Source organism: Neolamprologus brichardi, chromosome 8 (assembly GCF_056152115.1).
Source record: "Neolamprologus brichardi isolate AB-2024 chromosome 8, ASM5615211v1, whole genome shotgun sequence".
Classification (NCBI taxonomy): domain Eukaryota; kingdom Metazoa; phylum Chordata; class Actinopteri; order Cichliformes; family Cichlidae; genus Neolamprologus; species Neolamprologus brichardi.
In genome coordinates, this window is record NC_142111.1 from 12,341,443 (window position 1) to 12,360,370 (window position 18,928).

An 18,928-nucleotide genomic window follows, 5' to 3' on the forward strand; every position below is an offset into this window, starting at 1 on the left:
TTATTGTCTTGTAAAACACACTCAAGACTTCAATTTGGAGTCAATTTTATGTCTTAAATTCCATATATACAGTCAGAAGTTTGGACACATCTTCTTATTTAATAGTTTTTCTTTATTTTTAGTACTTTCAACATTGTAAAGACATACTAAAGACATCAAATATATACATGATATGTGGAATTATATAGCAAAGAAAACATATAAATAACTCTAAATATGTATTATATTTTACATTCCTGAAAGTAGCCACCCTTTGCTTTGCTGACAGTGCTGCAAACCCTTGGCCTTCCCTTAATGAGCTTCATAATGTGGTCACCTGAAATGGTTTTCACTTCACGCCTGTGCCTTGTCAGGTGTCATTTGGGGAAATGCTTGCCTTCTTGATGAGATTGGGACCATCAGTCAGTGTTTTGTGCAGGAGTCAGGTTGATACACAGCTGACAGTCGTATTTGACAACTGTTAGAATTCATATTATGGCAACCAATCAGCTAAGTAAAGAGAATTGACAGTCCATCATTACTTTAAGAACTGAAGACAGTAATTCCGAAAAATTGCTAAAATTTTGAATGTATCCCCAAGTGCAGTCGCACAAAACATCAGGCACTGGATGAAACTGGCTCACATGAGGGCAGTCCCAGGAAAGGAAGACCAAGAGTCTCTGGTGCTGCAGAGGATACAGTCATTTGAATTACCAGCCTCAGACATCGCAAGTTAACAGCACCTCAGATTCGAGCCTAGATAAATGCCACACAGAGTTCCAGTAGCAGACACATCTCTACATCAACTGTTCAGAGGAGATTGTGCGAATCAGGCCTTTATGGTCAAATATCTGCTAAGAAACCACAACTAAGGAAAAGAAACAAGGAGAAGAGATGTTTTTGAGCCAAGAAAGACTATGATTGGACATTGGACCAGTGGTAAGCTGTGCTTTGGTCTAATGAGTCCAAATTTGAGAACTTTGGTTCCACCTGCTGAGTCTTTGGTGAGTGTGAACGGATGGTCTCTACATGCATGGCTTCCACCGTGAAACAGGGAGAAGGAGGTGTGATGGTATGGGAGAGGCTTTGCTGGTGACACTGTTGGGGATTCATTCAAAATTTAAGGCACACTAAACCAGCATGGCTACCAAAGCATTCTGTAGCGACATGCCATCCTATTCAGTTTGCATTTAGTTGGACCATCATTTGTTTGTAAACAGGACAATGACCCCAAACACACCTCCAGCTTTGTAAGGGCTATTTGACCAAGAAAGAGATTGATGGAGTGCCGCGCCAGATGGCCTGTCCTCCACAGTCACCTGACCTAAACCCAGTTGAGATGGTTTGGAATGAGATGGACCGCAGAGTGAAGGCAAAAGGGCCAACAAGTGCTCAACATATCTGGGAACTCCTCCAAGAATGTTGGAAAACCATTTCAGGTGACGACCTCATAAAGCTCATCAAGAGAATGCCAAGAGTGTGCAAAGCAGTAATCAAAGTAAAGGGTGGCGATTTTTGAAGAATCTAAACTATAAAACATGTTTTTGATTCCATATGTGCTCATTTATAGTTTTGATGCCTTCAGTGAGAATCTAATGTAAATAGTGATGAATATAAAGAAAAAACATTAAATGGTTTCATAACCCCCTGAAAAGTAAATTTATTAAAACATTTTATTACAATGCCATGCCCTCAAGTTTAATTCTTGTCAACACAGTGTTAGTTAAATTATTCATCACAGGATCAAAAAGTACAATGTGACACTGGTAACAGGCCTCAAATATGTGATGATTGCATTAGCACAGAATTATTTGTGATTTAGCATTTACATATTTATTATGGATTAATAATCAAGAATTACATTTTGCAAAATTATTTATGAAAGGGTTTTTTCACTCAGTGCATGCTAGAGGTGAAATGCAATCAAAATATTGTACTCATTAAGCTATTTTTACACTCTGAAACTGGGCTGATCACACGTCTCAGTAAGTTTGATTCACAGAGAAAAAAAAAGGAAATGAGCACAACAGACATACTGCTCCATAATATTTTACTTAAAATGAAGGCATAACTAGACAATAGAAAGATAAAAGGCACAAACTGCCTTACCTGACAAGAATATTGTAGCACTAATTATCCAGTTCATTGTGTTACTCCCATGGGAAATAATTGAAACTGTGATATTTGGTTTTATTTTTAATTTTCACTGCTGAGCAAGGTGCCACTTCTGCTGAAAGCATGCAAGAAGGAGCCAAAAAGCAGAAATAATCAGGTGACTGATCAAAGCTGAGGCATCTGTGGAGGAACTCAATGAAGGAGGAGTTTCAATAGCGGCAGCGCTGTGTTAAATAAGACAGACTGTGGTGGTGGGTGGCCAACTTTTAATTTAGTTTAAGCTCTAATTTTCTTAAACAATAGTATAACAGTAAACCGACTGGATAGTTTACTGACATGTGGACAACCAGATGAAATTATTTTAAATATAATTAAAATGTTAACATTTAAATAAAACCATCTGCCTCATTAGCAGGTCTAAGATAAATTTTTTGCTGAAAATTTGAGGTCAGTTCAATAAAATTCTTTTTGTTTATCACGTTAAATTGTAAATAAGAAAAGGGAATGTTGAGCATCTAACATTATGACTATTACTTTCCCTGTAGTTGACTAGCAAGTTGAATTTGCTTCTTCAGATTTCTACTTAACACATCTATTCCTGTTGCATTGTTCAGCCCGCAAGCCCTCCTGTCAGGAAGTTGGCCTCTTTTACGATAAGTGCGTGCCACTAAAAAAAGTGTAGTGTGCGCTACAAAACCCAAAGTCTGAAACTGTGAGAACATCCGAGTTGCAAAATTTTATGTCTTTTCATGTGTCTGTTTTGTGCTTTCCAATGAGCTGAGTGACACAGAAACAGATGCAAAGTGCAATGTGCCCCAAAAATATGAACCTGCAACCTTTCCCTAGCTTGGCGGTTGACCTCTTCCTGCAGAGCACAGACGATCAAGAAAGGTCGAGAAAAGGTCAAGGATCAGTGTGCTGTGTTGCTGCGTCTGGTTTGGATTTCTAAGGGCAGGTTGGCAATGTTGCAACATGTTCAACCCTCTCTCACTCTCACTCTGTTTCTCTGTGTGTCTGTGTGCACGCAGACACACACATTTAGTGCATTCTACATATACCCCCAAATTTATCTTCCTTCACATACTATTTCAAATGACCTCTGGATATTAGATGTTCTTCTTTGGTGAGGCAGCACATTTTAAAATAACTGCAGCTAAATAAAATGTTTAATATAAGACAGAATGTAAAGGGTGTGCTTGGAAGATGCATAATTTCGTTTAAGGAGAGTGTAAGAAACACTTACATTGTAGGCCATTCTTCCCTGCACATTTCTGGATAATATCGTCTACTCAACCCTTTCTATCTGGACTTCACCTAAACCCTAACTGCCTGTTATTCCATCGCATTTTGTGCCGTTCACTGAAACACTCTTTGCCCTTTGAGTGGCTGCTTGCTAGCACGTTACTCCAGCCCCAGTCCTGCTGAATGTCACAAGCCATCTCTGGTTGCATCCTGTTCTTTTTATAGTTGGGCAGCTGAAATGTGAGGGGTCACAATGGGAGGATAAATACAAGGTCCAGCAGGCTTGCAGGGGTGTCGCAGACGAAGGCCGGATCTTCTCCCTTCTTCTCTCTTCTCTCAGCTCTCCTCGCAACCTCAAAGGTAAAAGATTGAATTCATGCCCATAAAGAAAACAGCATTTGAAGTGGATTTGTTGGTTAGCTATTGAATGTTATGTTATAAAGCCTTGGCATAATGAGAGGCTAATGACCTGTATACCAGAGATAAAATAAAAACAGTGTTATGCATCTTCTTGTAGCTTTCACAACTGTGTGGTTAACATGACTAGCTCGAACTATATCAGTGTAACCCGCAGGTTCATGTCTGTTGGTTAAATGCAAGTGTGCGTCTTTTTTTTTTGGTACTTCAACCTCAATGAACCAGATGCTAGACCGATGAAAATATCTCATCACTTTCTATAGTATAACAACACTAAATAATGATTGTGATGCACTGTGAGAATGATTCTCCCTTGATATTAAACAAAGCTGATCATTTTTGGTAAACTTCAGTCACCTACCTTTATCTGATGCAAAGTTTCCATTGAATCGTTGGTCAGTGGTGACTCAATAGTCTGACTAATTTCTTGCTTTACTAGATAAATTCATCTAGACTGCCTTCTGCAATCTGGCATGCCTCATCAACAGCGGGGTGGAACCCTGCACATTTTCTTTTATGCAGCCCATTAATGCTACATGAGCTACAGTGCACTCACTGCCTCATGCAAGTAGTATACTGGGTACACTGGGTATATTTAGTCTAACGTATTGATAGTGGCAACAGGGTGACAGTTGGAGGAGGTATGCGATAGAGGCCAGTCAAGAGGAATGGTGAGGGAAGGGGGGCTGTGGAGGGGAATGGAAAGGTCAGGGATAAGAGGCTAGAAAATGGAATAGGTCACGGACGTGCACACAATTTTTTAAGGGTGGTCAGATGCATGGAGGGTGGGGCATGTGGTGGTGGTGGAGGGGGATCTGTGGGATTTCTCTGACACTGGATCCTCTGTGAGGCTACATATTGTGCCTGGGGAATAGTGTGAAACCAGTGCACAAGCTGCTGCAGCAGTTAAAGCTTAAACAGCTGCTGTCGCATGTAGGACACAAGCTGGTCTGGGTTGTTTTAGCAAAAGATAGTCTGACAGGAAAACATAAAACCATGAGCCAGACGTTTTTTGTTTTTTTTACCACTTCCTTCACACAATGAACCCGATGTTCTGTTCTCCTTTCATCAAGCAGTTTCCCACACATATACCCTGAAACTGTTACACTCAAAAGCAGATTTGCAGTGCAGTATAACCTTTCGCCTTGGCGCACTGTAAAAATGTATAACCCCTGTGTCATGTTCATTATTAATTTCTCAAATTTTTGTCTTCCCTCTATTTATATCAAGAGTCAGGATGCCTCACGCATACCCTTTCCTCACTCCTGAGCAAAAGAAGGAGCTCAATGATATTGCTCTGAAGATTGTGGCTCCAGGCAAAGGAATCCTTGCTGCAGATGAGTCAACTGGTAAGAAAATGAACCTATATTATATACTAACAATCGGTTCTTTGGGACAGTCAACTCAACAGTTGCCAAAAACTATGGCTTAAAGGATTGCAGTTAGGCTACAGTTGAAGCTGGTTTCACTGTGTGTGTTTTCTCAGACCTGAACTGAAACATTTCTGCAAACGTGCAGACAGACTGTGGCTTCCAACACCTAATAATATACTATGTTTTTATAGTCAGTCTGATTTTATCTGTTTCTATAACCTCCAGGCAGTGTGGCCAAGCGCTTCCAGAGCATCAATGCTGAGAACACTGAGGAGAACAGGAGGCTGTACCGCCAGCTCCTCTTCACTGCTGACGACCGCATCAATCCCTGTATTGGTGGCGTTATCCTCTTCCACGAGACCATGTACCAGAAGACCGACGATGGCAAGCCATTCACTCAATACCTCAAAGAAAGAGGCATGGTGGTAGGTATCAAGGTCGACAAAGGTGTTGTCCCCCTGGCAGGAACCAATGGCGAGACAACCACCCAGGGTGAGCACAGAAAAGTTTCAGACATCATCAGTATTACATAATCATCTTTTAATATCTTTATCAAACGTATCGTGTATGTTTTTCCTTCCTAACAGGTCTCGATGGGCTTTATGAGCGTTGCGCCCAGTACAAGAAGGATGGTGCTGACTTCGCCAAGTGGCGTTGTGTTCTGAAGATCACCCCCACCACGCCCTCAAGACTGGCTATCATAGAGAATGCCAATGTCCTGGCTCGCTATGCCAGCATCTGCCAGATGGTAAGACACAACAGACAGATAACCCAGTTTAACTGAATTTTACAAGATCTATTATTGGGTCTAATTAACAAAAAAAGAAAAAAAAAACAATTAAAATATTTTTGCTGTTTTTGCTTGTACATTTGATATGATTATGTCACACACATACTTCCTGCATGGGTAGAAACACACAATGAGGAAACCTCATAATGTGTAAACAAGCTCAAAAAACTTTTCTCCAAATTAATACTATGTCATAGTATTATCAAGGCAGCATAACATTACATTTTTAAAGTCTTCACTTTTGGATTTCAGGTCTTGCCTTCTTAACCCTGGAGAATCCATGGGGTCAAATTTGACCCCATGGTTTCCCTAGAAGACCAATGGGGTCAGCTCTGACCCCATGGGTTCTCCAGGGTTAATGTGAGCTCCTATTTTACCCTGTCTTTGTGTCCTTGCCTTTCCTAGCACGGTATTGTCCCCATTGTTGAGCCTGAGATTCTTCCTGATGGTGACCATGACCTGAAGCGTTGTCAGTACGTCACTGAGAAGGTCCTGGCTGCCGTCTACAAGGCCCTGTCCGACCACCACGTCTACCTGGAGGGTACCCTGCTCAAACCCAACATGGTTACCGCTGGACACTCTTGCTCGCACAAGTACACCAACCAGGAGATTGCCATGGCAACTGTTACTGCCCTGCGCCGCACCGTTCCCCCTGCAGTTCCTGGTAAGAAAGTACATCACACGCTTGCTGATATGCACACTTTTACACTTTTTTAGACATAATCTTTTATGACTAATCTGCATTAGATTTGCAATCTGGGTTGCTAAACTCTACCTGCTTTGCAGGTATTACCTTCCTGTCTGGTGGTCAGAGTGAGGAGGAGGCCTCTGTCAACCTGAACGCCATGAACCAGTGCCCCCTGCACAAGGCCTGGGCCCTCACCTTCTCATATGGCCGTGCACTGCAGGCCTCTGCCCTGAAAGCCTGGGGTGGGAAGAAGGAGAACGGAAAGGCATGCCAAGAAGAGTTTGTAAAGAGAGCTCTGGTATGTCTGAATATGAACTGTCTAACTAAAATATAAAGCTATATGAAAGAGTTGTATTATTATTATTAACATTAAACTTATGCTCTAGAGTCCTCTTGTGCATTAAATAATATCATATTTTCTATCTTACAGGCTAACAGCCAGGCCAGTGTGGGCAAATATGTTTCCTCTGGAGCCAGCGCTGCTGGTGGAGAGTCACTGTATGTGGCTAATCATGCTTATTAAGCATAACCACCCTTTTACCACCCCTACCCCTCCATTATTACATCATCACGGAAAAGGACACGTCCCTTAAGGCACCACCTATGAAATTCACACTCTACTATTAAACGCTACAACAGAAACAGCAGCACTTTAACATCTCAGTAGAAAGCAAAAGAGAAAGAAGGAAAAAAGCTTTGAGTGGTTGCTGCAACTAGAAGACTAAAACACGTTCTTCCTCCATTCCCTTAGCTTTTATTTTTAAACACCTTTTTTCAGGTGAAGATTCCCACACTGTTTTTACACAACTTGTACTATTTTCCTTGGTCTGCTTCCAGTAAGTTCAGTATATGATTTATACTGTTACCATGGAATAAAGTATTTACCGTAGCGTGATGCTTTCCTTCCTTTTTCTGGTTTTACTTTGTGTTTTACTTCTCACTGCTCAACATTTAAGTTCCCATGAAACTAACACTGTCAGTTGCCATAATAATTGCACTTCAAGCAGAAGTAGCCTTACGCGGTTTACTGATCTAGCTTTATTTTTATTAGCAAATGCAGTTTGCTGATGGGACTGTAAGGTAGCAAATTACCAAACAGAAGTAAAATATGTCCTTGTTACTGTTATTCTAAAACCTCTGTTCTTACTGTTTCGGATCCCCAGAGGATTGATTCTTTGTTACAAGTTGAACTGTTTGCACATAAAAAGTAGAAGCATTAAGAAAAACAGTCAACGCGGAAACCTTTCCCTTATAGTCAAGGGAATTCAGTAGTACTTTGAAAAAGTACATAATAACCAACTTCAACTGCAAGAGATGGAATAAATCCTAAATAATAAATAAATAAAATAATACATTTTATACTGGGGCTTTATGGAGGCCCAATTTAATCCTCAGCTGTCTTCTGACTGGCTGCCCCTCATATATAAAAGGTTTGAATAGGAGTTTGTCTTTGTAGGTTTTCACTAATCCAGGTCATGATAGTCCAAGGAGCTTTGATAGAAGCTTTTGATAGACTTTGATAGACTCCTTTGGGTCCATGAAGAGGTTTCACCTCTCACCTAAGAATCTTTTTCAGTTCTGAAACCAAATGGTGGAGAGTCCCAGCTATTTAAACATTAACGGGGGTTGTCATAGAGCAGCTGCTCAAATAAGTCCTATCATTAATTAATGTTTGAATTTTAAACATGATCAAATTGTCTGTATTATCTGGCTATGTACTTTTGTATTAGAAATCCTTGAGTAATTTTAAAACAACTGATCATCTGCAGAGCAATGGTTTATTTGAAGATTTTCAGTCAGGATTCAGAGCTCGTCACAGTAAAGAAGCATCTTTAGTGCAGGTTACAAACATCTTGGAGTTGTTGATCCAAAATGTTCCAGCACGAGTACTGACAGGGACTACAAAGAGACATCATCTTTCTGCTATACTGGCTTCCCTTCATTGGCTCCCTGTTAAATCCTGAATTGAATTTAAAATCCTGCTCCTCACATCTTATCTTCAAGACCTTTAAAAGTAGAATGGGAGGCAGAGCCTTCAGACCCCCTCTCTGCTTTTAAGATTAGGCTTAAAACATTCCTTTTTGATAAAAGCACATACTTATGGTTGGATAAGGTGATCCTGAATCCTCCCTTAGTTATGCTGCAACAGGTGTAGACTGCTGCGGGATTCCCATGAGTGTTTCTTCTTCAGTCACCTTTTTCAATCACTATGTTTTATACACCTCTCTAAATTTAATTATAAGTTATTATTAAACTCTGGCTCTCTTCCACAGCATGTCTTTGTCCTGTCCTCCTCTCATCTCCCTACCCGTCACCCCTTCCTCAGCCTGGTTCTCCTGGAGGTTTATTCCTGTTAAAAGGAAGTTTTTTTATTCCCACTGTCGCCAAAGCGCTGGCTCATAGGGAGTCAGTATGATTGTTGGGGTTTACTATGTTTTCTTTGTAGTATTGCAGGGTCTTTACCTTACAACATAAAGTGCCACGAGACAATTGTTGTTGAGATTTGGCGCTATGAGTATCTGATGAGTAGCTAATAATGTAACAGGACATACATCAAACATAACAGGAGAAAAGCCACTTTAACGATCCTTGATACATCCAGTTTTATTTAAGAAGCCCGAGTTTAAAATATTGTTTTTTTTAATATATAATTTCCATTTTCTCTGATTAGATGGGAGCATCGCATAAGAGGAAGAGCTACATGTCAAATTTAAAGGTGTCAGCCGTTCTCTTGGACAAAAGCATCAGTTGCAGTTTCAGATCAAGCCTTTGACCATAAAGTACGGTTTCAAAGAGCATAACTGGTGACAGCTCACAAGCCCGAGACAGAAGTCATCGTGACCACATCCATCAGTGTATCAATGCAGAACCTCTCTTAAAAATTGCTTCCCCAAATGTTCCCACCCACAATTTCCCTGTCTCCTCAAATACTCAGATCACTAAAATAAAACTCATATTTCAGAGTTCTGGGAAGGTTTAAAATGACATGAGCAGCCTCTGAAATTAAAAATCTATAACAGGAAGAAAAAAAAGCCAAAACCAAAAATCTAGTAGATGTTGTACGTTACGTCCAAACATACACAACTGAGCATATTTATATATTCATATATCTTCTGCATATCTCTTCCAGTCTTGTACATAATGTTCAGTAACACCAGCAAATCAGAATTAGAACCTTTAATTTTAGCTTGTTTCCATATCCAAGGTACACTAGTTTAGCTGAAAACACAAATTGATTTATAAAGTGATTAACAAAAGAAAAAATATTGATGTAGTGAGTGTAGTGAAAGAAAAGAAAAGAAAAGCTGATCCACCCGAGCTACAGTGCAGTTATGTCAAACTTGACTCTAATGTTTTTTAAAATCAAAATACTTTAAAAAACAATTAACAATTTACTAAGTATTTTTTAAGATTATATAATAGAAAAACACTTTGTTGTACTAAATATACATTGATTAGTGTGCCATTACATCTAACAAATTCATGCATTATCATGAACCTCATTCATTCAGTTATTAAAACTGTACCTTTAAAGACACCGTTAAAGACAAGAAGAGCAGAAGAGGAGATATTTTTAGTGTTAAACTAAAATGCGGTCCAGCAACATTTTCACTAAGAAGATAAAAAATCCAAGCTCAGGCGCAAACTTGGCTGAATTTCCAGAGTTAGGGCTGCCAGTTGAGTTGTTGCTGCGACACACAAAGCTGCTGTCTGTGTTGGTGCCACTAGAAGTAAAGCTCACAAAGCCCACATTCGCCCCCGCTACTTTATTTGTGATCCAAGTCTGGAATTCAGACACTCGAGCGTAGACCTCAGGGAAACCTGCCTGGGCACAAGGTATTCCAAAACTGGCAATACCAGCCTGGATCCACTTGGAACCCTGTTTGCACTGCAAGGGTCCACCTGAGTCCCCCTGAAAAGAGTAGGATAAAACACAAACATTAAGAAGGGGACTGAAACAGCATATTCTCAAAACTAAAAAAGTCTATATTTACATTATAGGGCTGAAATTGCAAAAAAAATAAATAAATAAATAAACTTGTTTTTCTGTAAGGGAGAATACATATTACAACAATTTGCTTTTGTTTTAACCTGGCATGCTCCTTTGTTTTGTTGCCCCGCACAAATCATTTGCTGAGTGATGTTCGCATCTTTTACTTGGATATAATTGCAGCTGCACTGTTTGTTTCCAATAACAGGAATCTGAACTTCTTGGAGGGGTGCATTAGCTGGCAAAGTGTCTGTGAAAGGCAAAGCATGAAATGAGTCCAGTCTCACGAATTCAAAAGTAGTAGTAGTAGTTATGCGAATATGTGAACTGCACACCTTGCAGGGTGAAAAACTTTAATAGCAACAACTTTTAAAGGAAGTAACAAAGAGCGTGTTGTGTGTGACGTCTTCTTTTGGGCATGCGGGACACTTTGGGGGCCACTTCAGGGGAAGTGGAAACACATGGAGAAACAACTGACTGTAATAGACATAATGACACCACGGGGGAAGTCGAACAAAACACATTGAACATGGAAAATCCTGGCTTTTCAAAATAAAACAGGAAACACTGAGAGACATGACAAAACAAGCTTGACAATAAGAAACACACTGGGTCACAGACCCAGCCCCTGACAGTTGACATGCAAATACAAATTTAAGTGGCAAAGCGAGACTAGAAAAAACCTGATATGATGCTTCCACCTCCACCAGCTACACAGATTGAATAAAAATCTCACCATTCTTACTGAGTTTCCCCCAGCCAGTGGACCAGCAGGATGTGGAGTTGTAGAACTGACTGGAGCTACTTGCCAGGCAGATAGGTCTGATGTAGTCAGTGAAGTTGACAGGGCTGCTGAGCTTCATCAGGGCAATGTCGTTGTTCAAGTAAGAATTGTTGTAGTTAGGGTGGACAATGACCTGCGACACACTCTGTTTCACCTCATGAGTGTTAGGCCCAGCCTGAGTCTCTCTCCCGAAGTAGAGCGTCCATGCACTGAGTGAGTTTCTGTATTAAATGAATAATAATGAAATCAATCCATGGATTTAGAATATTTTCTCAAACCTGTCATGACCTATTTTGTTGGCAATTGGTTTTTATTGTATTTAACCACTAGTGGAAACATACATCCATTATCTCATCCAATTCAGAGTCACATGAGCTTAACCCAGCTGTCATGGGGCAAAAGGCAGGGAACGCCGTGGGCAGGACAACCATTCACATGTACAGCCAAATTATAATGACCAATTAATCTAACTTCATGTATGTTTCTGAGCTGAAGGTAGACCCAAGTACCACACAGACGGAGGCAGATGAGGCAGACTCCACACAGAAAGGCTTGAACCTGATTTGAGCCCATGAGCTTCTCGGTGAATGGTGACAGCGGCAACACCGCAACTCCATGCTGCCCGATAGAAACATTTGTGCGAATTTACTAAACAAAACAAAACAAGGTGTGACGACAGAAGCTTGTGCCCAATCAAAGTCAATCAAACCCAAGTGATGAACTAGATAAACAGTGTGTTTATGGGTCACCCTGACTTATACTAACTTCACAAACCACAGGGTCAGAAGCTAACTGTTAAAAAAAACTTTCTACCTATGTAATCAAAACTTATATATATAATATGCATATAAAACATCAATATTTCCCCAACTGAATTTGTATGTGTTGTGCAAACAAATAGAACTGCCACAGACCTTCCATAACCACTACTGAGTTAAATTATCTAACAAACACATTAATACAAAGTTATGAAACAGAAAAGTAGCTTATATGGGTGGTAATTTTGTGCAAAAAAAAAAAAAAACTTTCTTTGCATGTATACACTGGTACATAGGGCCCAACGTAGTTCTCCAGAGGCCTGGTAATGAACTAATCATTGGATTCAGGTGTGTTGACCCAGGCTGAGATCTAAAACCTGCAGGACACCGGCCCTCAAGGCCTGGAGTTCAACTCCCCTGGTATAGAGTATAGAGCCCTGTCGTCCTTTTTGTTGTTGCATTTTTTTCTATATTCTTGTTGCCCGTACTCCTTTATTCCTTCCTGGACTTTTGGATTTGTACTTTTGCTTATTTTAACCAGGTTTTACATTTTTGTCAGCTTTTAAAGTTCATTTTTTCACTGACTTATTTGGCTTCGAGTTCGCTGCTGGGCTCTCTCTAGAACACAAGTGTCGAACTCCAGGCCTCGAGTGCCAGTGTCCAATTTGGCCCAAATTGAAAGATCCAAACACAACACAACATAATCTTTGCATCATCCCTTTCAAATTTGGTGTTCTTGCAATTGTATAATTAAAACCAGCCCACACAGGGACAGTAACTTGTTATTTAAATTATTTACTGTCTATACTTGGCCACGTCTTGGTTTGAACATGAGACTTATATTTATAGAAGTCTATGTATGAGATCTATGTAGAGTGCATTGAGCTCTCTTTAGACTGTAGATGTATCATGCAAGTTTAAAATGAAGAAACGCTTCATTTATGAGACAGTGTGTTATCAAAGTGTGTTACAACAAAACAAAGTTACAAAGTAAAAGGTTAAAAAGTAATGCATCCCACTTATTACAGCATCATTACAGCTGTGCAAAACATACTGTGGTCACATTCTGTAATACATTAATGTAGCACATTAGTGCACTGAACTGACTAATCGGGTTACAGTTATAATTATGTGTTTAGTTGTGTTACCCAAGTTGCTCAGTTATCTGCATAATGTAGCCTAAGGTATATATTGGTTATTATGTGAAAATGTATATTGGGTCATGTTATGGAGCGATGCTGAAGGAATGTAACAAGTAGTGTGACAATTTCTTTTCAAGGGAGTAGTTAAGTAGTGTAATGCATTAGCTTTTTTAAAAAGTAATGAGTAATGTCTAATAGATTGCTTTTTTGAGTAACAACCAAAATATTGGCTGTAAGAAACGGTCATAGACATGGTAGTAAATCTGTAAATTTCAGTTCTTCAAATAAATAAATTGGCTCTATTGTATAATAATTTCTACCTCATGGAAGCAGATACCATTCACGACTCACTTCCCCACTGTGGCATAACTTTTCAGCATATCCTTCTGCTTCCCTGCTTCTCGCTGACTTTCAAGTAAAGCCAAAAATGCTTTTACATAAGTAAGAATAAACAATAAAACATAAAATTAAAAGCCTTTATCTTGCAGTATGCTCATATATCACCAAGACTGGAAAGACTCGAAGCATATAAATAAGGCATTAGGAGACCTTTATTTCGGTCATTACAAACAGTGTATTGGGTGAATCTTCTTGTGTGAGTGAGTGAAAGCCTTGTATTTGACCTACTTATCTACCAAGACTCACTTCCTTTACCACTTGACTTTAGTATGTGCATTGTAGCAAACACTGTGACAGAACTTACAGCGTGAAGGAACTGAAATAGATCGTGTAAGTTCCTGCCTCATAATACCCAGCAGTATTTACATAACAGCAAAGTCCATCCAGGAAAAAAGAGCGTTTTTTACAGGACTCTGCGCAGTCCTGTAAAACTTAGCACATCCCACTGACTGGATAGGAATTACAAGGATCAGGAGCAATAGGTGCTTATCTGATCATCAGGAGTTCTGATGTTCTGGCAGTTTGCTGGTCTGGAGCATTCAGGTGTGCGTTCACACGATGGCACAATCTATCCAGGATTGGATGTCCCAGCAAATGTTCACTTTAAAAAAGGGTTAGATCTCAGGGTACAGAGGCCTGGGTAGCGTGCTAAATGTTAGAGCTCATCACGGTACAATTAAAAAAAGACTGAAGAAAGAAGAAAGAGCTGCCAGGAGAAAGCGTCTTCTTTCTAAGAAAGAAACAAAACAAAACATGGAAACATTGTTCATGTTTGCAAAGTTTCATTTGAACAAACCACAAAACCTTTGCAACAGTTTCCTTTGAATTGATAAGATCAAAATGGAGAAAATGTGTCCACTGTGTACACTGCCATGTACGGTAAAAACAAACACAGCATGTCAGCACACACACTTCATACCACCAGTCAATCATGTGGTGTAGGTGTGACGATTTTAACACCCACAGGACCACAGCACAGCACCTTGCAGTCAGCCATGAAGTATTCTGTACATATACATGCTTCAACAAGCTACTGAACTAGATTAATTAGGTCAATTTACCCTCACAGCATCAGGTTTAACTTATCATGTTATTGTCACTAAAGTCAGGGTGACTAGTCTGAATGTGTGACCTTTAAATGTACTGTGTATGACACGAAATTAAACAGGAAGACATGCTAAGAGGATATTTCTTCATCCGTTGGCAGACGCCTGTCATGGTACAAAATTGTTATCACACAGGTTGACTATTGTGCAACAAGCAAAAATTCAAGTTACAAGAAAAACATCTTAAGCGTGAAATTCTTGTTTATCAATCAGATGTCAAAGCAAAGCAGTGAAACATCACCAGGTTTGAGGATTAGATGTAAAGGAAAGAGCCACTTCTTGACAAAATCTTTTTTACTGATTACATCTACCAAAGGTAGTAATAGGTGCTAACACTGCTATCAGTGTTGACACCTTATCATTCTGTCTCAGGAACAAGTCTTTAGTCACACTTAGACACACACTTCCTTCTGCGCAGTGATGGTTTGTGGCGGCAAGTTTGTAGAAAGAAAGTAGATCCTATATAAAGCACAAATTGGGGGTTTTTTTCGCATCAGTTCATTACTATTGTTTCCTTGCCTGTTCAACAGTTTAAGCACCAGAAGACGAGTGCCACTTAGCAACATTGTATTCAAGATAACATACAGGAAATAACTCATTTCAAAATTTAGAAGTACAAATAGCACTGAAGGCCAGACTTAATTATGTTAATTTGATTTTGTATAGCCGTTCTTTTAATCGTTTTTTAACACAAATATTTGTTCTGATGAGCTGGAATCACCATTATTCACTGAAGAAACACCTTCTGCACAATAGTGAACTGGTTGAACTTGTATGTTAGTTATGCTCGTTATCTGTCACCAACAAATATTGATTTGTATCAACTAACTTTATTAAAACTGCTCTGTGAACACGTCTATCAGGATATTTTACTCAACTTTTAATTCACATGCTTCACTTGTTTTTTGAGTCTCTCACTGATGTTTGGTTTCTTTGAGGTCTGCTGGGCAATACAGTGGGGCAAAAAAGTATTTAGTCAGCCACCGATTGTGCAAGTTCCCCCACTTAAAATGATGACAGAGGTCAGTAATTTGCACCAGAGGTACACTTCAACTGTGAGAGACAGAATGTGAAAAAAAAATCCATGAATTCACATGGTAGGATTTGTAAAGAATTTATTCGTAAATCAGGGTGGAAAATAAGTATTTGGTCAATAACAAAAATACAACTCAATACTTTGTAACATAACCTTTGTTGGCAATAACAGAGGTCAAACGTTTACTATAGGTCTTTACCAGGTTTGCACACACAGTAGCTGGTATTTTGGCCCATTCCTCCATGCAGATCTTCTCAAGAGCAGTGATGTTTTGGGGCTGTCGCCGAGCAACACGGACTTTCAACTCCCGCCACAGATTTTCTATGGGGTTGAGGTCTGGAGACTGGCTAGGCCACTCCAGGACTTTCAAATGCTTCTTACGGAGCCACTCCTTTGTTGCCCGGGCGGTGTGTTTTGGATCATTGTCATGTTGGAAGACCCAGCCTCGTTTCATCTTCAAAGTTCTCACTGATGGAAGGAGGTTTTGGCTCAAAATCTCACGATACTTGGCCCCATTCATTCTGTCCTTAACACGGATCAGTCGTCCTGTCCCCTTGGCAGAAAAACAGCCCCATAGCATGATGTTTCCACCCCCATGCTTCACAGTAGGTATGGTGTTCTTGGGATGCAACTCAGTATTCTTCTTCCTCCAAACACGACGAGTTGAGTTTATACCAAAGAGTTCTACTTTGGTTTCATCTGACCACATGACATTCTCCCAATCCTCTGCTGTATCATCCATGTGCTCTCTGGCAAACTTCAGACGGGCCTGGACATGCACTGGCTTCAGCAGCGGAACACGTCTGGCACTGCGGGATTTGATTCCCTGCCGTTGTAGTGTGTTACTGATGGTGACCTTTGTTACTTTGGTCCCAGCTCTCTGCAGGTCATTCACCAGGTCCCCCCGTGTGGTTCTGGGATCTTTGCTCACCGTTCTCATGATCATTTTGACCCCACGGGATGAGATCTTGCGTGGAGCCCCAGATCGAGGGAGATTATCAGTGGTCTTGTATGTCTTCCATTTTCTGATGATTGCTCCCACAGTTGATTTTTTCACACCAAGCTGCTTGCCTATTGTAGATTCACTCTTCCCAGTCTGGTGCAGGTCTACAATTCTTTTCCTGGTGTCCTTCGAAAGCTCTTTGGTCTTGGCCATGGCGGAGTTTGGAGTCTGACTGGTTGAGGCTGTGGACAGGTGTCTTTTATACAGATGATGAGGTCAAACAGGTGCCATTCATACAGGTAACGAGTGGGGGACAGAAAAGCTTCTTATAGAAGACGTTACAGGTCTGTGAGAGCCAGGGATTTTCCTTGTTTGAGGTGACCAAATACTTATTTTCCACCCTGATTTACGAATAAATTCTTTACAAATCCTACCATGTGAATTCATGGATTTTTTTTTCACATTCTGTCTCTCACAGTTGAAGTGTACCTCTGGTGCAAATTACTGACCTCTGTCATCATTTTAAGTGGGGGAACTTGCACAATCGGTGGCTGACTAAATACTTTTTTGCCCCACTGTATAAATAATCTGACGGCTTTTTTGGTCTCTAAAATACTGAATTTGAACACAATGTTCCCACATAGGCTTCCGGTAAAAACGTGCAATACAGAATGAAACAAAGAGTATATCTTACGTTTTAATGCAGTGGGCTGCTGTGAGCACCCACTGGTCACTGATGAGGGTGCCTCCACAGATGTGAGATGATTGATAGTGTACGCTCACCTGCCAGGGCCATGACCCAGCTGGGGCATTCTGACCACCGACTATTCTTGTATTGAGAGGTGCCACCCCACAATCTGACAGAGCAAAGACAGCTGGGTGTCAGCTGATATGCAATAGAATTTCTCATGCTTGATTCTAGTCACACTGGAATATGAACGTTCAGAGTATTTACACAGTTGTATGGTATATATGAAATGTGATGTGCTCACCCTGAGCCTTTGAGCCTGTAAGAATAAGAGAAGAAGTTACAAGAAATTATAACCTTTGTGAATGTTGCCATAAGTGTGTAACAACAGCCACATGGGGACACTAGAGTTACAGCTTTTTTTCCTTACTTTACCTTACTTTCCTTAACTTTTCCGTAACTGTAAATACAGCTAAGTGGCAAATAGTACTGTGATTTCTTAGATCACATTTTACTCGCATTATTTCAAGTCAACAAATTTGACTTGATGCAGGCCGCACTGTATTTCTGTTGAATACATGAAAAACTTTCTGCATTGTGATGTTACATTGTGGTTTGTTCTGACACACTGAAGACTTGTCGTTACTAAGTTACTAAGCAAAAGGTTAACAAAAATAGTTTAAGCATCGCTGATAACCAACAGTAAGACTGTTTAATGAAACAGTATTGCTGTAATTCCTGTTTTCATAAAGTTCATACTGACAGCAGAGGGTTTGTTTTGCTTTACTTTCTCTTACATTTTTTACACAATACACTTCAATACAAAACCATCATTACCCAGATTCTCAAACATTATACAAAATAGCTCTAACAAAACCAAAAAAGCTGTTAAAGATTAGGGCTCGCCTTGCAGAGTGATGAGCGCACACACCAAGAGGATCCGGGCTGCCATCCTGTGCGTTCACAGTAAAGATGTATTTACAATAGGCAGAGGTGTCATTGGGATATTTTTCTTTCACTCCCTATTTTAACCGGTTTCTCAACATTCCAGCATAACTTAAGTGTCACGATCCTGGGTTTTGTACCCAGCGTTTTATATTTGGGGACTCTGTTTTCTGTTTGATAGTTTCCATTTCACTTTGTTATAGTTTTCAGTTTAAACTTTACCTTTGCTTTGCTTGGGTTTTTATTCTGATTTTGCATTCATCATATTCTTTGTTATTCTTTTTCCAGCCCTCCTACGTTGCCGATGCCAAGTCTGTGTTTCTGTGTTTCTTCCATGTTTTGTCTTTGTGTTTACTTTGGCCTGTCAGGTTCACGTGTGTTAGCCTCAGTCTCAGTGTTACCTGTTATAGTTTGATAGTCTCTTCTCCTGTGTGGGTTGTTTTTCAGTTTTGCTTCTTTCTTGCTCATTAATTGATTCTGTTCACCTGTGCCTTCTTTTCCCCCAGCTGTGTCTCTTAATCATGTCTATTTA

The 18,928-nt window shown here is 40.0% G+C and overlaps 2 protein-coding genes across 2 annotated transcripts; one reads left to right on the top strand and one right to left on the bottom strand.

Moving 5' to 3' along the window:
- The first annotated feature begins 3,549 nt into the window (after positions 1-3,549).
- aldoab (aldolase, fructose-bisphosphate A b) lies at positions 3,550-7,493 on the top strand. The gene is made up of 7 exons (XM_006805719.3): positions 3,550-3,696; positions 4,984-5,102; positions 5,352-5,618; positions 5,714-5,874; positions 6,322-6,580; positions 6,703-6,902; positions 7,035-7,493. The coding sequence occupies exons 2-7, from the start codon at positions 4,991-4,993 to the stop codon at positions 7,125-7,127; spliced, it is 1,092 nt and encodes a 363-aa protein (XP_006805782.1). The 5' UTR covers positions 3,550-3,696; positions 4,984-4,990; the 3' UTR covers positions 7,128-7,493.
- A 1,773-nt stretch (positions 7,494-9,266) lies between these two features.
- zgc:123217 (chymotrypsin-like protease CTRL-1) lies at positions 9,267-18,423 on the bottom strand. The gene is made up of 6 exons (XM_006805758.3): positions 18,358-18,423; positions 17,756-17,770; positions 17,458-17,620; positions 11,332-11,600; positions 10,697-10,845; positions 9,267-10,517 (listed from the first exon to the last, which is right to left on the bottom strand). The coding sequence occupies exons 1-6, from the start codon at positions 18,401-18,403 to the stop codon at positions 10,185-10,187; spliced, it is 975 nt and encodes a 324-aa protein (XP_006805821.1). The 5' UTR covers positions 18,404-18,423; the 3' UTR covers positions 9,267-10,184.
- Between the last annotated feature and the right edge of the window lie 505 nt (positions 18,424-18,928).